This window comes from Nothoprocta perdicaria, unplaced genomic scaffold, assembly GCF_003342845.1.
Source record: "Nothoprocta perdicaria isolate Ctin4 unplaced genomic scaffold, notPer1 scaffold_3, whole genome shotgun sequence".
Taxonomy (NCBI): Eukaryota; Metazoa; Chordata; class Aves; order Tinamiformes; family Tinamidae; genus Nothoprocta; species Nothoprocta perdicaria.
Window position 1 is genome coordinate 3932365 of NW_020455532.1, and position 16688 is coordinate 3949052.

Here is a 16688-nt window from a genome sequence, read left to right on the forward strand (position 1 = left end):
GTGAACATTATTGGTAAGAAAGAACTCTTATAATCCAAGATAAGAAAGAATCCAAATATACCAGTGTCTGGTATATACCAAACCATATTGGGGTTACATTTGCACCAAAAGGGATATGAGACGGAAATGTAACTTTTTAACATGTAATTATTATCAAAGAAATTTTATTATTTTTGAACTCAATTCTTAAACTTTTAAAACTATCAAACTCTTCTGAAGATGACGAAGTTTTGTATGTCCTAAGCATATGCACTCATTTAAAAAAAAGTAAAGAAAAAACAGTTATTGCTTAAAATGAGCATTAATTATTCTTCGTAACAAAGCTTGATTTTTTTTTTAATCCAAAACTATACAGTGCCTTTCACAAATTTTGGGAAAACAGTTATGTGAACAGTTTTTACAATAAATAATCTGTCTTCTATAAATGTACAAAATCATGCCAGCAAGTAAGAAACTGATACAAATGCAATAACTGGAAGATATATTTACTTTTATAACTATAATAATTTATTTATGAAATATATCCACATATATATAAAATATATATTTTTGGCAAAGAACTCCCTTGTTTCAAAAAAAAAAAAAAGCATTACCATTGTTTTAAGTCTATATAAACATTTTTTTCTGCTCCCTATTTTTTATTTTGCCTTTTTTCTTTTTGTCTCTATGTTCTTATAAAATATAATTTATTGTCATCTGGTTACAATTTAACCTATGTCCCCTAGGAAAAGTCTGCTGAAGGTCAAACCAGAAAAGATCTGTAATGTCACAAGTAAAAGGTTTCCTGTTCCTTTTTTTTAAATTATATTAAAAAACAGGTTATGAAAAATTTACTCATACTTTTTAGCTTACTCCTGCATCCCCCTATCAAAAAAAGTCAACAACTCCTATAGAAATCATTCACATGGAAAATTCTCCAAGGAAGATATTTTTCTTTTTGACAAGTTTTCAGGTTGTTCAGTGATGATGTTTCGATGAAGAGTTAAAAATATGTTTTATCATATTAGCAAAGATGAATGTATCTACTGTGGATGATATGTAGGGGCTTAGACCAGCAAATGGTCTAGTACAGGAAATTGATTGTATGAAGTTTGATTTTAAGTTCCAGTTTTATGATATTGGGTATCGAACTTTGAAGTCTAGAAAAAAATCGTGCCTAAATTAGGTTATCTATTGAATAATCAATGTATACTCTTAACTTGCTATAGTTATAATAATATTTATATTAGCCATTCATATTTATTCTGCATAGATACTGTCATTTAAACATCTGCCACAAAGTTACAATATGATTCAGGCTTTCATACATTAATGAGAGAAACATTTTATTGATTTATTCTTAATGAGAACTCATATACAGGCAATCCCTCTCTAACTCATCACATTCTCCCATTACAACTGCCTGCATAAAGTTTTAGCTGGTTCTTCAGGCAGACAGCAAGTAGTCAGTGGAACAGCATATTTCTATTGTACTTTATAAAGTCAGGTTGAAAAAAATGATTCCTGAAACTTTGTGTTGCTRCATTTTGAATCCTCCTTTGAATTTTGCTTTGACGCTGAAACATTCCCTGCCAAGTTACGTGATGATTATCCTTTACTGAGACTCTCATGAGAGGAGCATGGGAGCAAGCTTCGTCAGACAGGTTCACATGCCCTCAAATTGGCATTGATGAAATTTAGTGTTACGTGCTTCTGGATTCTCCACTGGCATCAGACTGAAGCATCAAGTTTGTCCATCTCAATGGAGAGATGTAGTTTAAGTTCTTGCTTCTGAGCTTCAGCAAATAAACGTTAAACCTTTAAAAGAAGAAACAAAAAGAAAGAAAAAAAATAGCTAGATTATTCTGAACCAACAACTAATTCCTCCTGATCCTGATAGATGTGTAATCTCCCGATCATCTTCATTTGTGCACACAGTGAATGTTACCCAGATGGCAAATTAGCTCTGATTAAATAATAAGATGGAGAAATTCATCCTGGAGACTTGTAATCCAAATGCTTCCCCTGAGAGCTAAAAGGGCTTGGATGGTAAGGTAGGGGTGTGCGTGTCTGTGTGCGTGTCTGTGTTTCCTAAATTCTGTGGTTCTAATGGCTGCTGTTTTTCATTCAAAACCAGAAGTATTTGATAGCACTAAAATCATTTTATATTTCTTGTATAGCACTATCTTAAGATTTGGAATTGGATCTTTTTGAAACTGGTTACTAGGTTACATTAAAGTCTTCATACATGATGTCTAAATTAGATTTTCACCTCCAAAGATCTTTTCCACAAAGTTTGTTCTGTTTTCTGAACTTTGGCAACTCAAATGTTACTAGAGCACTGCACCATGACATGTGGCTTATATTGTTGCAGGGCTAAATGAGCAAAAAGATGATAGACAGTAACAGCCCTGGCCTTAAAAGGAAAAAGAAGTGTGGGACTGTTGCCAGAAATATGTTGGCTTATAGCCAGAGAATTCAACTCTAGAAGGAGCTATAGCAGCACAGCGAAGGCTGGAGTCATTCTGTGTATAATCAGTTATTTAAAAAAACCTTATTTCAAAGAAAAAAAAAAGGAAAAAAAGTAGTAAGATTTGTTTGAAATAATTCAGATGTCAGAAAATACTAAAAAATGGAAAATTCTTATTTCCATTCAACATTAAAAATCAGCATCTGTTACATACCTGATGGTTCAGAAGCTCCCAAACTCTCTGTGCTACTCAATGAAAGCATGTTCCTCTTCTCTGCATACATCTTTCTTCTCTATTGTTTTCACTGATCCATGATTTCTGAAGAGGGAAGGTTTGCTAAGTTCTTCACTGTGATCTAACCAGTCATACAGAGCTATTTATCAAGTGTTAAATGACATATTTTTCTTTAGACTACATAATACTTGGCATTCTTATCTAAAGTATTGCAATATTAAGCAGGCCTTGAATTACCCTGTTTGTTCTTCTAATTGGAAAGGAAATTGGCTGTTTCCAAAATGTCACATCATAAAAAGAAACATCAGAAATAAAAATTCAAAATACCAGACATAAGAATTTTGTTTAAAAACATTTGCTAACCCTTTATTGTGATACACGCAGCTTGATTATTTAGCTTCATGAAATAGTCAAATTATGTAGACAGTTAGCAGTGTTAAGGAAGGATACTCACCTTCTTCTGTCTTGAGTTCTCCTGCAGAACTGCATACACTGTTTGTCATGTGCATCCAAACAAGAGCACCGAAATGAAGACTGGAAAGTACTTTGAATCTGGCCTGTAGACCTTTTGCCTCTAAAACTGCCTCTGTAGTTAGATAGTCCATATGGAACAGTCCTCCTGTAATGAAAATCACAATTATATATTTTACAAACCAGTAATAGTTCTTTTCATAGAAAATAGACCTGTTGATGCAAGCTAATAAACACTGGCACAAAACTCAAACCATTTGCTCATGTGAAAAGCTCTCCTTGTAACAGATCACTTCCTTTGCTTAAAGTACTCAGGCTTTTGCGAAGTTAAAAAGTAGCAGAAAAGTAAATTAATGGCAGAATTAGTTGACAAATTTACTATAAAGTTTTGAATACCTAGCAGCAGCTGCAAATACTTTCCCAAGTTACTGCTTACTTTAATTCTCATCCATCACTTTGTTGTCATCTTCATCATTTAGAGGATGCTATACCCATACATGTACTATTTTAATCACTCAAAACAGTATGTCAGTATGATTGTTTCGCTGTTTTATATTTAGGGAACTGACACTGGAGTCATAGGTGGGAGAATCAATAGGATAATCTTCTTAACATGGAAGACACAGTGATACATATCTATTAGTGATACATGTCCTCTTTTCTTTAGAAGACCATATTCATTCTTTACAGGAGTATATCAGGAAATAGTAAGAGGTAATTCTCTTTATTTTCTTTCAGTCTGGCATACTCTGCTCCTTAATGGGGAATCTTCAGTCATATTGTTTTCCAGAAAAGGGCATGCTTCATCACTTCCTGCTAGCATGCCAGAAATATATCGATAGTTTTGATTGATATCATAAATGATTCCTCTTGCAAGGTGTTTAAGAATCTCTGTTTATAGCAGGTACCCCACATGGAACCTCTGGAAATCCACCAAAGTTCGGTGTTTTTGAGGCGTAGGCAGATCAACCTCATCAATCTACTAAAAATCAGAGGAAAATCTCCTGTTCAAAAGAAAGGATGAGGGAAGAACATGCAGGAGAGGAGGTTAGGGTACAGAACGACACCTGAATAATCTGTCTGGAACCTCTTAGACTTCTAACATTTTCTTTCAAAAAAACCCCATTAGGCTATTAATCAGAAACCTGAGAATTTTCCATTATTCCACACTCACGCTGGGCTGAAAGTGTCAGAAACATTTTTCTCTGAATGTCTGCAATAATATTTGATTAACCAGATTGCTTGTAAAAAAAAAATCATAAAAATAGAAATAAGCATTATTTGTGTTGGAGGTCATAAGAAGTTTTTCTCCTGCAGATGCTGTTACATATTTACACCACATAATTCATCCTGTCTATTTCTTAATACTGGGAAAGACTAGCAGGGTGCAAATTAACCAGAAAAGACTATTCAGGGCTTGATTGTGCCCCTCTGCTCCCCTGCACCTTCTCAAACAGAAGATTGAGAAGCTATTTGCTGTCCTCAAGAATAGGTCTCATTTTTATACTTGAAGGGCATTACTCATTCTATACTGGCATCTGTATTATAGTAGTGAGTGATAAATAGCTAACTTCTGACACAAACCATTTCTTTATCATTTTATTTTTAGACTTATTTGTGTTGTTTATGAAGAAATGGTTGCCCTTTGGTGGCAGGAACACAAAGTGCCTATGTTTTTTAAGGGTGGTGAGCCTTCTATGAAAATTGGTAAAAAATCCATTGTGCAGCATTTTGCTCAGATTTAGGCTGAAATGAAAACACGAGCCTTGCTTGGTCTAATCAACCTTGAACCCCTATCCCTTAGCAGAGAGGTCTTGAGGGGATAAAAATGTTTTTACAGCTTTTGCAGATGTYATCCTACTATGTACTAACAGGACATAAATTACTGCAGTATGTTTTTCTCATTATTAAAACTGTTTCCTATTTTTCCAGCAAACAATACTATTTTTTCTTACTCTAATGGCTCTAAATTAGGTTCTCTGCAAGACTGAGCTATTGCTCCTGCCTCTGTCTGAGGTTCTGTCTGCAGAGCTGGAGTGGCAGCAGAGGCGCATGTGCTTACTCCTTATTTGCTGTAGTTTGCAAATTAGTGAACTAACTAGAATTGGGATAAAATTCAATTTTATGTTAATACATCAGTATTAATATCAGTATTAACTACGATGGTTAAGTAATGGACTCAAACCAGTCTGATGATTTGTTTGATATTAGAGAGTAAAATCCAGCGAACAGGCAGGCGTGGGGAATACAGCATAATTACAAGTGATAGGAACCATGAATCACAGCCCTAAGCAAAGGAAGAGACTGGCATTTTACATACTGTTTCTGACCTTTCTAAAGAGCCTACAGCTCTGTGAAACAAACTTTGTAAGTCTGATGCTTCTAAGAGTATGCTTTATACCTGAAAAGTGCATTCAAGAGCACTTCACTGCCAGAAATACTTGCAGATGCAATGATACTTTGAAGTATAGTAATTTTAACTAGAATATTCAAGCAAACACTTTTATGTAAGCTAATAAGCAGATGTGCCAACCAGAGAAGAGCAACCTAAATTTTTGTCATCATCCTTCCAGTACCATCCTGCCTGTCTGTAATTTTTAAGAATAAAAAAATCAAACCAAAATACAAGTTTTAATAGCAGTCCACCGTCTTTCCAGTAGCATTCAGAGCTGCAGAATTCAGTAGGTGTTTTCTTGTCCATCAGTTCTGTGATAAAAACTCATAAATTGCAACACTGAAGCAAAGTCAGTGTGCGCATGGTTTTCATTCCAGTAACTGAAAATGTCAGTAATTCAAGTTAGTTCATGTCTCTTTCTGAGTACTTCAGAAGTGAGAAGAGATACCAGATATTCAGTTGAACAAATATCAGAAGTATTTGCCTAGCAGCATGCTTATCTTAGATTGTTGGACATGATTAATGAATGGCTGCTTGTGCAGCAAATCTTATGGTGCTTCAATGCTCAAAATGAGAGAACTAGAATYTATTTCTACATATAGCTTGGTAATCACGGTCAACATTTTACTGTTAACAAGTATGTCTGTTGCTAAGAAGCCAACTTATCTTTCCATTTTGGTAGGTGAAGCATGTCTTTTGGTCAAAGCATGCTATCTTTAGCACACAGAGGGTATTTTCTGTCCCACAGGGAAGACGAGGGACAGCCAAACTAGGCAGAAGTAGATTTGCTGGCTGGCCAACTGCTGGACTGCCAGAGATCAGTCTGAGCACCTGATTACCTAGCACCATGTTCCTAGTGGCTACAACAAAAACCCTGACAAAGCACTGGCTAAGAGCAATTTGGAAATATTTTGAAATTTCTATGTGTGATTCACAGATTTTAATTTTTTTAAACACATTTCACAAGAAATAAGTTTCTGATCTTTAACTTGGACTACATTTTTTCTCCTTTGAGGCAGGTAAAACTCTCATGAAACAGTAAAATTGTTTTCCGTGTATTTAAGGACTATGGTGTACAATGTGTTCTTTCTGCCTTTCTTCTCTACAAAAAGGAGAATGAGAACACTGAGGCAATTCTGGATCAGCCTTTCCAAGGTACTTCTTTGAACTGGCATGTGGGTGGCAACATTCAAAAGTGAAATGCAGGAGAGATGGCCACGTTCTTTTTGTAGAGGTCTGTTACAGTATGATGACTGCGGCCAGACAGTAGATGCATAAAGCAGAAGCCAATATGTTCATTCTTTAAATGCTTGCAAAATTACAGTAGGTCTGGGTTTAAGGAAACAGTTTCTTTATCTGTATAAACTATTTTGTTCTTTATTCACATTATCGGACAGAATTGTTATCGAGGCGGGGCGGGGGGAAGCTGTCATTACTCTCCAATGCCTGGAGTGGAGCCATGTGTATGATTTGCTAGTGTCTGACTGTCCCTCGTTTGTACTATAATGAATGGTCAGTGCTCAGACAGCAAAAATCCAATGAGCTTATTTTAATTCTTATAACATGTGACTGAGTTTCTCATACTAGGTTATAATTGACCTATGAGCTGCTTTTATTTTCTGCTTTCCCAGCCACTTAAACACAGTAGATACCTCCAGGGCACTTGTGAGTTTCAGCCAAAACAGAAGGATGAGGGGGTTGCAGCATTCATCTTAGATATTGTGATTTCAGCATTCAGCAATACATTTCTGGCATATATCCAGGCCAGCCAGGCTCCCAAGAGTCCCCAGTGTTTTCAGACATTTTTAAAGTGTATGAGATCGCTGTAAGGATCACTGAGAAAAAAAAGAATGGGGAGAGGAAGCAAGATCGCTTTATATTCTCCATGTGAACCAAGATGTCTCCAAATGAAAGCTGTTAAGGGGATATAATAAAATCTTTCTGTGTATAATTTCATGTAAAGCTACAGTGGTATAACTATGTAGAAGAGATCATTGGCTGCTCTGAAAGTTCAATCCAACTTCTCTGCAACCAGCATATTTTTTTTAATTGCAGATAGTTTGTAACAGTTATTCCTCCCATATCATCCTTTGATCATCACCATCATTTATCAAGTAAAACACCATGGGAATATTCTTAAAAGAAGGGCCTGACTTGCTAATCTTATGTCATCCTAACTATATTCTGTGTTCACAAAATTGTAAGGATTTCACTACATTTTTTCTACTTGATTATTCAAACTTCAACAATTGAGAGATATAATGGGCTGTCCCTTTTTACCAATTGTCCTAGTTCCTCATCTGTTTAAAGATTTATGATGACATATAAAAATAATGTTTCTTCTGAGTAGTTTTTGCAGTTAAGATTCTTTTCAGAGGACAGCATCGGTGTTTACGCTTTGTAGCCACACTTTTATTTCCCACATCCTGTGTTTAAAWTCAGTCAGTGCTCCTAGATACCTAAACAGGCAGACTACTGGTATCTAAAAGTTGTGACTCCAAGATCTTGCTGAATTTGGTTTTATCTCCAGTGTTGTTTTAATCTGTTTAGTTAAGCACTTAAAGGGTCCCAAATTAATTATAGTTAATTAATTATAGCTAATTTAGGCAATAAGCCAAGGATTGCACATATCTGCTTCAACATCAGTCTCACTGACCCCATGATTTCGGTCATCTCCCTCCTACTGGGACTGACCCAAACAAGTGCAGTTGAGACTATCCGAGGGCTAATGTCTCTGATAAGGCAGATCACCTGGCTGGATATCTCCATTAAGAAGCCATCACAGGAGGGTTACAGCAATGAGATAGACTAGAACAAAACTCCACTGTCTTGCTAGCAACCTACATGCCTGTCTACTTGTGTTAGCAGACTTAATGAACTGGTGCTGGCACAGTCAATGGAAAAAATGCACTGGGCTGCATACTGTCTCAAATACCATAAGTAGCATTTCTGTAACGGGAGCAGGTCCCTGAAAGCCACAGTGATGTGGAAGACACCTCTGGCCAATCAAGCCACACTGGGAGACAATCAGCTCTTGTACGTGCCTCAGGAGCACTCTGTGAAAGAAGAAGGTGAAAAGGCTAGGCAGTTCAGAGCAGCTTCATTTTCTCCTCCTGTTTTGTTACCCTTCTTTGAAGACCATGGCACATCTCAGGCAATGTGAGGCCTCAGAGGAAGGACAGACCTGCACTAACAGCCCTGAAAAGAGGCCAAGATGCTTAGGACAGGAGTGAGACTGAGGACAGAGAGCAGAATTGAGGTGTGAACTAGAGGCAATCAATGTAGGAAGAGTTGACATGGACAAGAATAATTTGCGGTTGCAGTACTTGCTGGGCTGCAAGTACTCATTGAAGACTCATTGATGAAGACTCATTTTTTTTCAAGCCATTTTATATTTAGGAGTTTTTAGGGTTTGCCCATCCTGATTTAGGAAACTCACTCATAGTAGCTCTGCAAAAGGATACAGAATAAATGTCATCTTCCCAAGCTTTATACACCTTAATTTCCTTAAATTAATTATTTCAGCAATATAAAATGTGCCATATTTTGATCCCAGTGATAATAACAAGGTAATTCCAGTAATATGATCTTTTAAGTCAATGAGATAACTTTACACTAAATATATGGCAGACCACAGTTTCAAAGAACTCGGTTTAATAACTTAACTTACTATGAGTGCCTGGTAGCACTCGTCCTGGTCCCTTTTTCCTTTAAAAAAAAGCCATCTTGCATTCCTTTTGCTTTCCTATTTTATATATGTTCTTTGGTAAAAATTAAACATAATATAAACTTAATGCAAACTCAAAAGCAATATCCAGCACAATTGGCAGGGAGCACATGTTTCTGCTGATCCTTACAGGGAATAGCGATATTTGTGGCTTTTATAAATAGTTAAGAAGGAAGGATTCCCATAGTTGCAATCTGGCTTACCTGGCATGGACAGACTATCCAGGAGCATGTATTAGCAAGCACGCTCCATCAAATACATAGAATACTTCGTGACACAATATTCTTATTAAAGGAATGAAATTAAATTAAGTGGCAAAAGGTTGCTTTTTCAGAGCAAGTCTCAGCATTCATTATTAGCTTCTGCACCTCCCATACTCCATGGGAGCAATGGTGCATATTTCCACCATTCTCCCCAGTCTGTATAGTAAAAAAAGCGCTGTTGGTTTAAAAACAAATAAAAACCTGAGGAGAAATAAACACAGAGTGTTAAAAAATTAAGACTGATGAAAGTAGGCATGGTTTGACAGCCCTGGAAATGGTTATTCTTTGTTTACTTTTAGAACTTGAGCAACATGAAGAGCAATAGGGAAGTCTGAAAGCAGTGGCTATTAGCATGTGCCATCCCTGGCCCTGACCTCTCCAAGACTCACTCCTGCACTGATGTGGGAATTGAGTCTGCAGAGCCAGACTAGTTTCAGGCCGTCCTGAGGATACCATTGTTAAGATATCAATACTATGAATACTAGAAAACATCATTAAAATAACTAATGGAAATTGGGGAGTTTATCTGGTTTAGACTTTTCTTTTTCTATACCAGTATGACATTAGATTTCATATATTTTAGTTATTTTAATTGTTACTAGCTTATTAAGATTTCCTCTTTTATCTTTCACCTTCATGATAAATTAGAAAATGGAGTACAAATGGAGTCTAATATGCCAAACAAATTTCAGTGAACAAGTGGATAGTAAAGTCTGCAAAATAGCCACCTAACTTTATCCAGGTTGTAATTGCCTAGACAATATTACACATTTTCACACTGCATCAAAAACCCAACAAAGAAAGAAAAGGTGGTAGGTTTTTTTTTAAATCCAAGTCTTCCATAGGTCATGTTTTTGTAAGGCAGCCCGTGCACCTGATTTTTACATTGTTTCAAGCGTAGCATCCCCATTAAAGGCATAAGCAGGTTGCATATGAAAGGACCTGCTACAACGTGACAGTGATGTTGGCAGCTGTGTTTGGCATTAGCCAGGGTGGATTAGTAGGAGGGAGGGCCTGAAGAGGAATCTCTTGCTGCAGACAAGCTAATTGTTGTGAAAGCTGATTCAGTTGTGAGTTTTAGCATTTGCATTTGAAGACCCTCCAAGAACTGGTTTTCATTTTTTTGATGAATCAGAAAGGCATTTCATATCAAATTTTATACAGCTGTGGAAAAATCCGTAATATCCTAACATCAATAGCTGTGCTAGTAACAACTATGTTATTTTTATTGTATAAGCCAAATGGTTTTGTCACTAAAACAGACTAAAAAGAAATAGAGACAGAGATGCTTAGTTCAAATCACTGTCATAATATCTAGCTCAGCAGCAGTTTGAACACGAAAGACTAGTTCAAGTACAGTTTAGAGCTAGGATTAGCTGCATACTAGGTTATATTAACTTAGTATTATGTTTTCTTAGTGTAAATCTCAAGGCTAGTTTTAAAATGATCATCCAACAAAAGGAAGAACAGAAAAATGTTTCAATACATAAGCTGACTAAAGATGATAAAATGACATTGTTGGAGCACAGTGCTACATGCCTCGAGCTGTTTAAACGGTGAAATATTTGCAAAAACTGATGGACAATGCAGTCTTCAGTGAGCTTTACAATTCAACAGAAAATTCAGGCTTCTGCTTCATCATTTCTCTTGGCACTTGGTTCGGATGGTCAACCATGCTCCCTGTTAGACAGATCATCTTCCTTTTCTGAACTTGCCTATCTTGCAGCTACCATTTTATCATTATGCCTCTGCCTAGCAGGGATTTTCAGTCTGATATATTATTAGCACATGCTTAATTGTTTTGCTGAATAGGAGCACTTCGCCTGTGTTCTTTCGTTTCCAGTAATATACAGCATCTTGTCTATGCTTAACGAATGAAGAAGATAATTCTCAAAAAAGAGGCTAATTCTAATGCTTTAAATTTATACCACCTAATACCCATGAGGATGAAAAGCACTTTAAATTACATTCTGTGTGTTTCACAAAATTCAGTCAGTCATGAGATTCAGGTAACAAAAGGATGAGGTGATAGAAAAGAAAAAGGCAGCAGGACGTCCTGTTATAACAATAGTATACAATAGGCTTCAAGGCTTCTCTTGTGTGACAACACCCCAAGATAACTCTATGTATGAGCAAAACTGAGTGAAGCAATGACCAGATAAAGACTCTTCCCAATCTAAGATGGCATTCTGATGGGGACCTAGGCCAGTAGTGAGCAAAACTGTTAAAACTGTTAGGTAACTTGATCATAAGTGGAATCAGATGCTGTTTTCAGTTTAGCTTCTGATAAGCCTTAGATTCACAACAAACCCATTTGTCATCACTTTCAGTAGAAACAGAAAAAGAAAATGAATGCAAAACCTTTTTTACCCGAACAGGTAGTCATAGGAAGTCAGGAAGAAAGACTTTCACAGGTTGAACTCTCTGTAATCTCTCAACCTAGAACTGCTCTTATACCTAAATGGCCACCAAAATTTAGGATGTGATCTAAAAATGTTGCAGAAACTTCATGTATCTTCTTTATGATGGCACAAGAATATGTCAGCCAATGCTATTGAAATACCTTATTCTCCACCAACATACCCCACTCTCAGACTACCGTTCAGTCTCTGCCTTTGTACTTCCAAAGAGGAAGCAGAGCATGTGTGAGCGCAGAGGATCAAACTCTTCCCTTCACTTTGTCCTTTCCACCCTACTGAATCAGAAATTTTTGTCACTAACACATAGAAAGAGCTTTAGATCATCATGTAAATCATGTAAGTTAATCTTTTAATATGAACTTCAGTCAGTTATTACCTTTTTGGAAAGTAGTATCTAATACTGATATAAGGCATGCCATCTTTGATTTAGACATTTCAAGAAATTACCACTTCTTTTGGTACTTAGCCTAAGTGCTAAATTTTAAGCCTAAGGGCTAAATTTTGCTAATCACTTTCTGTCTTTGCCTACAAGACATACTTGCATTATTCTACTCTGTCTTACAGGTGATCCTTAGGACTTCTTATTTTCCATTTAATGCTTCCCATCAAAAAAAAAAAAAAAAAAAAAAAAAAAAAGTCAAAAATAACACTGACATACCCAGTGTCTGAACTAACAGTAATGGTTCATGGGCAAGTATAAAGCAATAGGCAAACATTCATGTGCATGCATGTAATTTCTCATTTAATTTGGGAGAGCTTCAGGGAGTCAAAGGCTGCATGCTCTCCAATTTAGTGCTTTTCAGCAGCTCTCTCACTACTGATCTTACAGGTTTCTCAGCAAGGATAGAAATACACCCGGTGTTGGCACTCTGATCCCACCACTGTTTTTATTGAAACCACTTCTCCAGGGAGGGAGGAGGAAGAGCGGCCATGACCAATATTTGTTTTGAATGTATTAAAACAATGCTTAAAAGCATCTTCTGTTGGAAGAAGTGATAAGGAAGAAACAGGAGGAGAAAGTTAAGTTCATCTAAGACGTATGGAGGAGACAGTAATCTAGAAGCAGAAAATGTTAAGGAATTTTTGATGGGAATAAGAAATGATGAAATAAAGGATGAAATTTAAGGGACATGAAAAAGAAAACAAAATAAAAAGTAATTCCAGTATTTGGTGTAGGAAATAAAATGGTAAATGACATGAAGTAAACAAGAAAAAGATCAGAATTAACAGATGTTAGGAAAATCTCTCCAGCCTTTAATAGCATTTTTTCTGGCCTCCCATTGCATGTGTGGTCCTCAGAGCTGTATTAGAGCCAAACATTTAGTAGTAAATATAAAAATTTTCAACAACATGCACAGAGCAACAAAAAAAAATTATAGCTCATGCACTCTATGTGTATGTAACTTGCTTCCATTTAGAAGTTGTGTAACTACTGTAGGCCTGATTCTTCTCATGTACATTCAGTAAAATCTTTTGATCTCCTGAGACATTGTATAGATAAAAGTCCAGACCAGAATTAGGGCCGTTCATCCAAATGCATGATAAAAACCCAGTCCTAAGCTGAATATATAATATTGTATTATCTGTTGTACTGAACATACTCAGAAACATCAAATATCAAATAAATGCTATTTTAATAGCATTTAACTATCTCCATTGTCATATACAGAACCTTTTCTCTGTGGAAGAATCCTAGAGTTTCTGACAGACAAGAGTGCATCTTTGAGAGTGTTGTACATCCAGCCACCCTGGTGAACAGGGCCTTTCTTTTCAGAGCTCCCCTTGCACACTGGAGCAGGGAAGCTCCAAGGATGCGCTGGAGAAGAGGAAAGCAAAGCAGGAGTGCAGCTCACCACCTGGCTCTACCAGCCTAAGTGCACCACTTCCCTTTTCCACTCTCAAGAAACCACAGCCCACCAACTTTGAGAGTGCCTCTTTTCTCCAACTGTAAACAGCAATTACAGATTCAAAGGAAAAAAAAAAAAAAAAAAAAAAAAAAAAAACCAGCTCCTACTGGACTCATTCCCCTACTCTCCTCAATTATCCACCCACTGCTTATCAACCCTATGAGGCCTCTAGCAGCCTGGTTAACCTACTCCCAACAGCGTTGGGAAATAAAACATATTACAGACTCTTACACTGAATGTGAGGCTTCCTGAGGTCATGGAAACCATATAAATACAAAAAATACAGAATGAAAATGTATAACAATAGTATACAATAGGCTTCAAGTCTTCTCTTGTGTGACAACACCCCAAGAAAAGGGTGTTCTTCCTTTGCTGATCTTTACACCGGACTTCCAGATAGAAAAAAAATCTCATCAGTGAGAATTCACCATGCACACTATTAACGTTACATTGTTGTACTCAAAATATTTTTCACACCAGAGGGAAAATGGTGCTTCTTACTGACCCAAAGTGGAGACGCCATAAAAGCAGAGTTTAAAATTAGCAGAATTCTATTTATTCAGTCTGTGGCCAAAAAGGAATGTAGTCTCTCTGCTTTACTGGTGAAGCTGTGACTCAAATGTACCAAGTCAAAAATATTTAACTAAAATAATTCTAAGTAATCCTGGGATGGATTAGCAGAGGTATGGAACTTGAAGAGCTGAGTGACTTCTCTGAATGCATTATACATACTGCATGCGTCTGTAATCTAAAACCCATTTGATTTAATTTATTTTGTTGCTACTTTCTTTTTTTTCTCTATTCCTTTTGTTATTGTAATTGGATTAAAGGCTTTGCAATTGAGTCAAAGGCAGATCTAGCTTAGTACAAATGTTCCCAACTGTAGTTAGTGAAGTTTTTGGTGGTGGCCCGTGGAGGCTCACAGACAAATGGTCCCAGTACTTCCTAATTCTGAGATTCATTAGATGAGTCTGAAAAATAGACATCTCCTGCTAACTTTTAAATGGATTGCTGGAGTAGCCACAGCACTAATATTTCTTGGCCTATGAAATCTTCTTAACGAATCTTAGTCACTGAAGGATCCAGGAAATGTACAGACAACAGTCTGGGACAAGAATGACTCCAACCTCAAGGTAGTGTCACTCTCCCTGACTGCGTTAAGTGCTGCAGGTACTGATACTGCTTTTCTGCTTCTCTCCTTCACCTCCCACTGACCCTTACGAAACTCAGAATTTCCACTTCATGGGAAATGTTGTTTTCAAAAGTTGTTTTTGTTATGAGTTGGAGCACTTATGTTCTCCATTCCCACAAAACACAACCATAAAAGAGGTCGTTTTGCAACATTTTATGTCTGGAATACTGCAGTTCTCCAAAAGTGTTATTATTTTAACGTCAAAATATTTTCCCACGTGAATTCCTACGCAGGGCAGCACAATTTCGCACACTCTATTTCTCCTTGTCCGAAGAGCAGTTTATCGGGCGCAGCTCCGAGCCAGCAGCCGCTCTTGCCCGGCAGGTCCCGGGAGCGCCCTCGCCCGGCGCCGCCCGGTACCTGCGCGTCCCGCGCCGGCAGGTGGCGGCGCCGCCCGGGCATAGGGCCCGCAGGCGCCGCTGGCCTGCCCTGCCCCGCCGCGCTCCCGCGCGGGTAGCGCCGCCGCGGGCGCCCGGCCATACCCCGAGGGCGGGCAGGATATGGCGCGGCGCCTGTCCCGCTGCCGCCCACCCACGAACCCAGCGCCCGCCATTTCGCACTCACTCACTCAGGGGTATTGATCCAGATGATGTCCAGGTGGCAATAGTAGACGCACTCCTTGTCCTTGTAGGTGTAGCAAGTGCAGCGCCGGGCCCGACGCCGCAGGGCGCCGCCGTCCGCCTTGGCCCTGCCGCCGCCCAGCAGCGCCGCCGACTCGCTCACCTCCCGCCCCAGCGCCGCGGAGCGCGGCTCGCCCCCCGGCAGCGAGCGGGGCCGCGGCGGCGAGGACCCTGTGGGGCGGGAAGGCGAGACCCACGCTCAGAGTCCGCGCGCGTCTGCCCGCGCACCCCGGCGCCGCGCCCCGCCGAGCGCCCGGCAGGCGCCGCTCCCGCCACAGCGTCGGGGCTCCGTTATGTCCGTGCGCCCTGCGGCGGCTGCCGCGCTCTGCTTTGCGCCCACGTAGGGCCAAGCCTTGCCTCTGCTGCCGGCTTCTCTAGCACGCCTCGGACGGGGCTGTTGCTGCCGTCTTTGGGCAAAAAACCTCAGCCTTTCTTTGTGTGCATGCATGGGGATGGCAAATAAAGAAAGAAACTTTTTTTTTTTTTTTTTTTTTTTTTACCTGCAGTCGACGTAATTGTAAGTCCAAAGAGGAATAGTAATCCCAGCTCCATTAAACCCGATTTGCACGCTTGGTAAGTGCAGGCAAAGGTGAGCCGTGGGAGAAATGAACCGTCCCAGGAGGAATCGCTTCAGGTTGGCGGCGAGGAATATCCTGGGGCTGGCGGCAAACGCTGCTCGCAGCTCTGAGCTCCCACCCGGAGGTGTGATTAGTGCTTCTCACTTGCAGTAACTTTCCGCCAGTGCAGATTTAATCCTGAAGGGGAGAGTGTTGTCAAGAGAAGGGAAGACCCATCGCCTGGCTTTTCCCGCACACACCTCCCGCCCCCACCCCCAAATCCGATCAGAAACTGGAGCTGCTGTTTTCCAGCTGCAGACGCCTCCCACAGCGGACAGCTGCGGGCCGGGGCCGGGGCTGGGGGCGGCGCGGCCCCCCGCGCCCCCCGCCCGCGCAGGTAGGGCCGCAGCGGCCGCGCATCCCCTCCGGAAGCCGCCACAAACCCCCTTTGT

The 16688-nt window shown here is 39.2% G+C and overlaps 1 protein-coding gene across 1 annotated transcript; it reads right to left on the minus strand.

Annotated features, from left to right (window-relative positions):
* Positions 1–1429: 1429 nt before the first annotated feature.
* On the minus strand, positions 1430–16231 carry EDN3 (endothelin 3). Its single transcript, XM_026042169.1, has 5 exons — positions 16180–16231; positions 15628–15850; positions 3139–3303; positions 2664–2768; positions 1430–1797 (listed from the first exon to the last, which is right to left on the minus strand). The coding sequence occupies exons 1-4, from the start codon at positions 16229–16231 to the stop codon at positions 2696–2698; spliced, it is 513 nt and encodes a 170-aa protein (XP_025897954.1). The 3' UTR covers positions 1430–1797; positions 2664–2695.
* Between the last annotated feature and the right edge of the window lie 457 nt (positions 16232–16688).

Coding starts and splice junctions, on each gene's coding strand:
- EDN3 (XM_026042169.1), bottom strand. CDS start 16,231: ATGGAGCTGGGATTACTATTCCTCTTTGGACTTACAATTACGTCGACT. Junction 15,851..16,179: donor TACAATTACGTCGACTGCAG/GTAAAAAAAAAA, acceptor CCCGCCCCACAG/GGTCCTCGCCGCCGCGGCCC. Junction 2,769..3,138: donor AGAACTCAAGACAGAAGAAG/GTGAGTATCCTT, acceptor TTCCCTCTTCAG/AAATCATGGATCAGTGAAAA.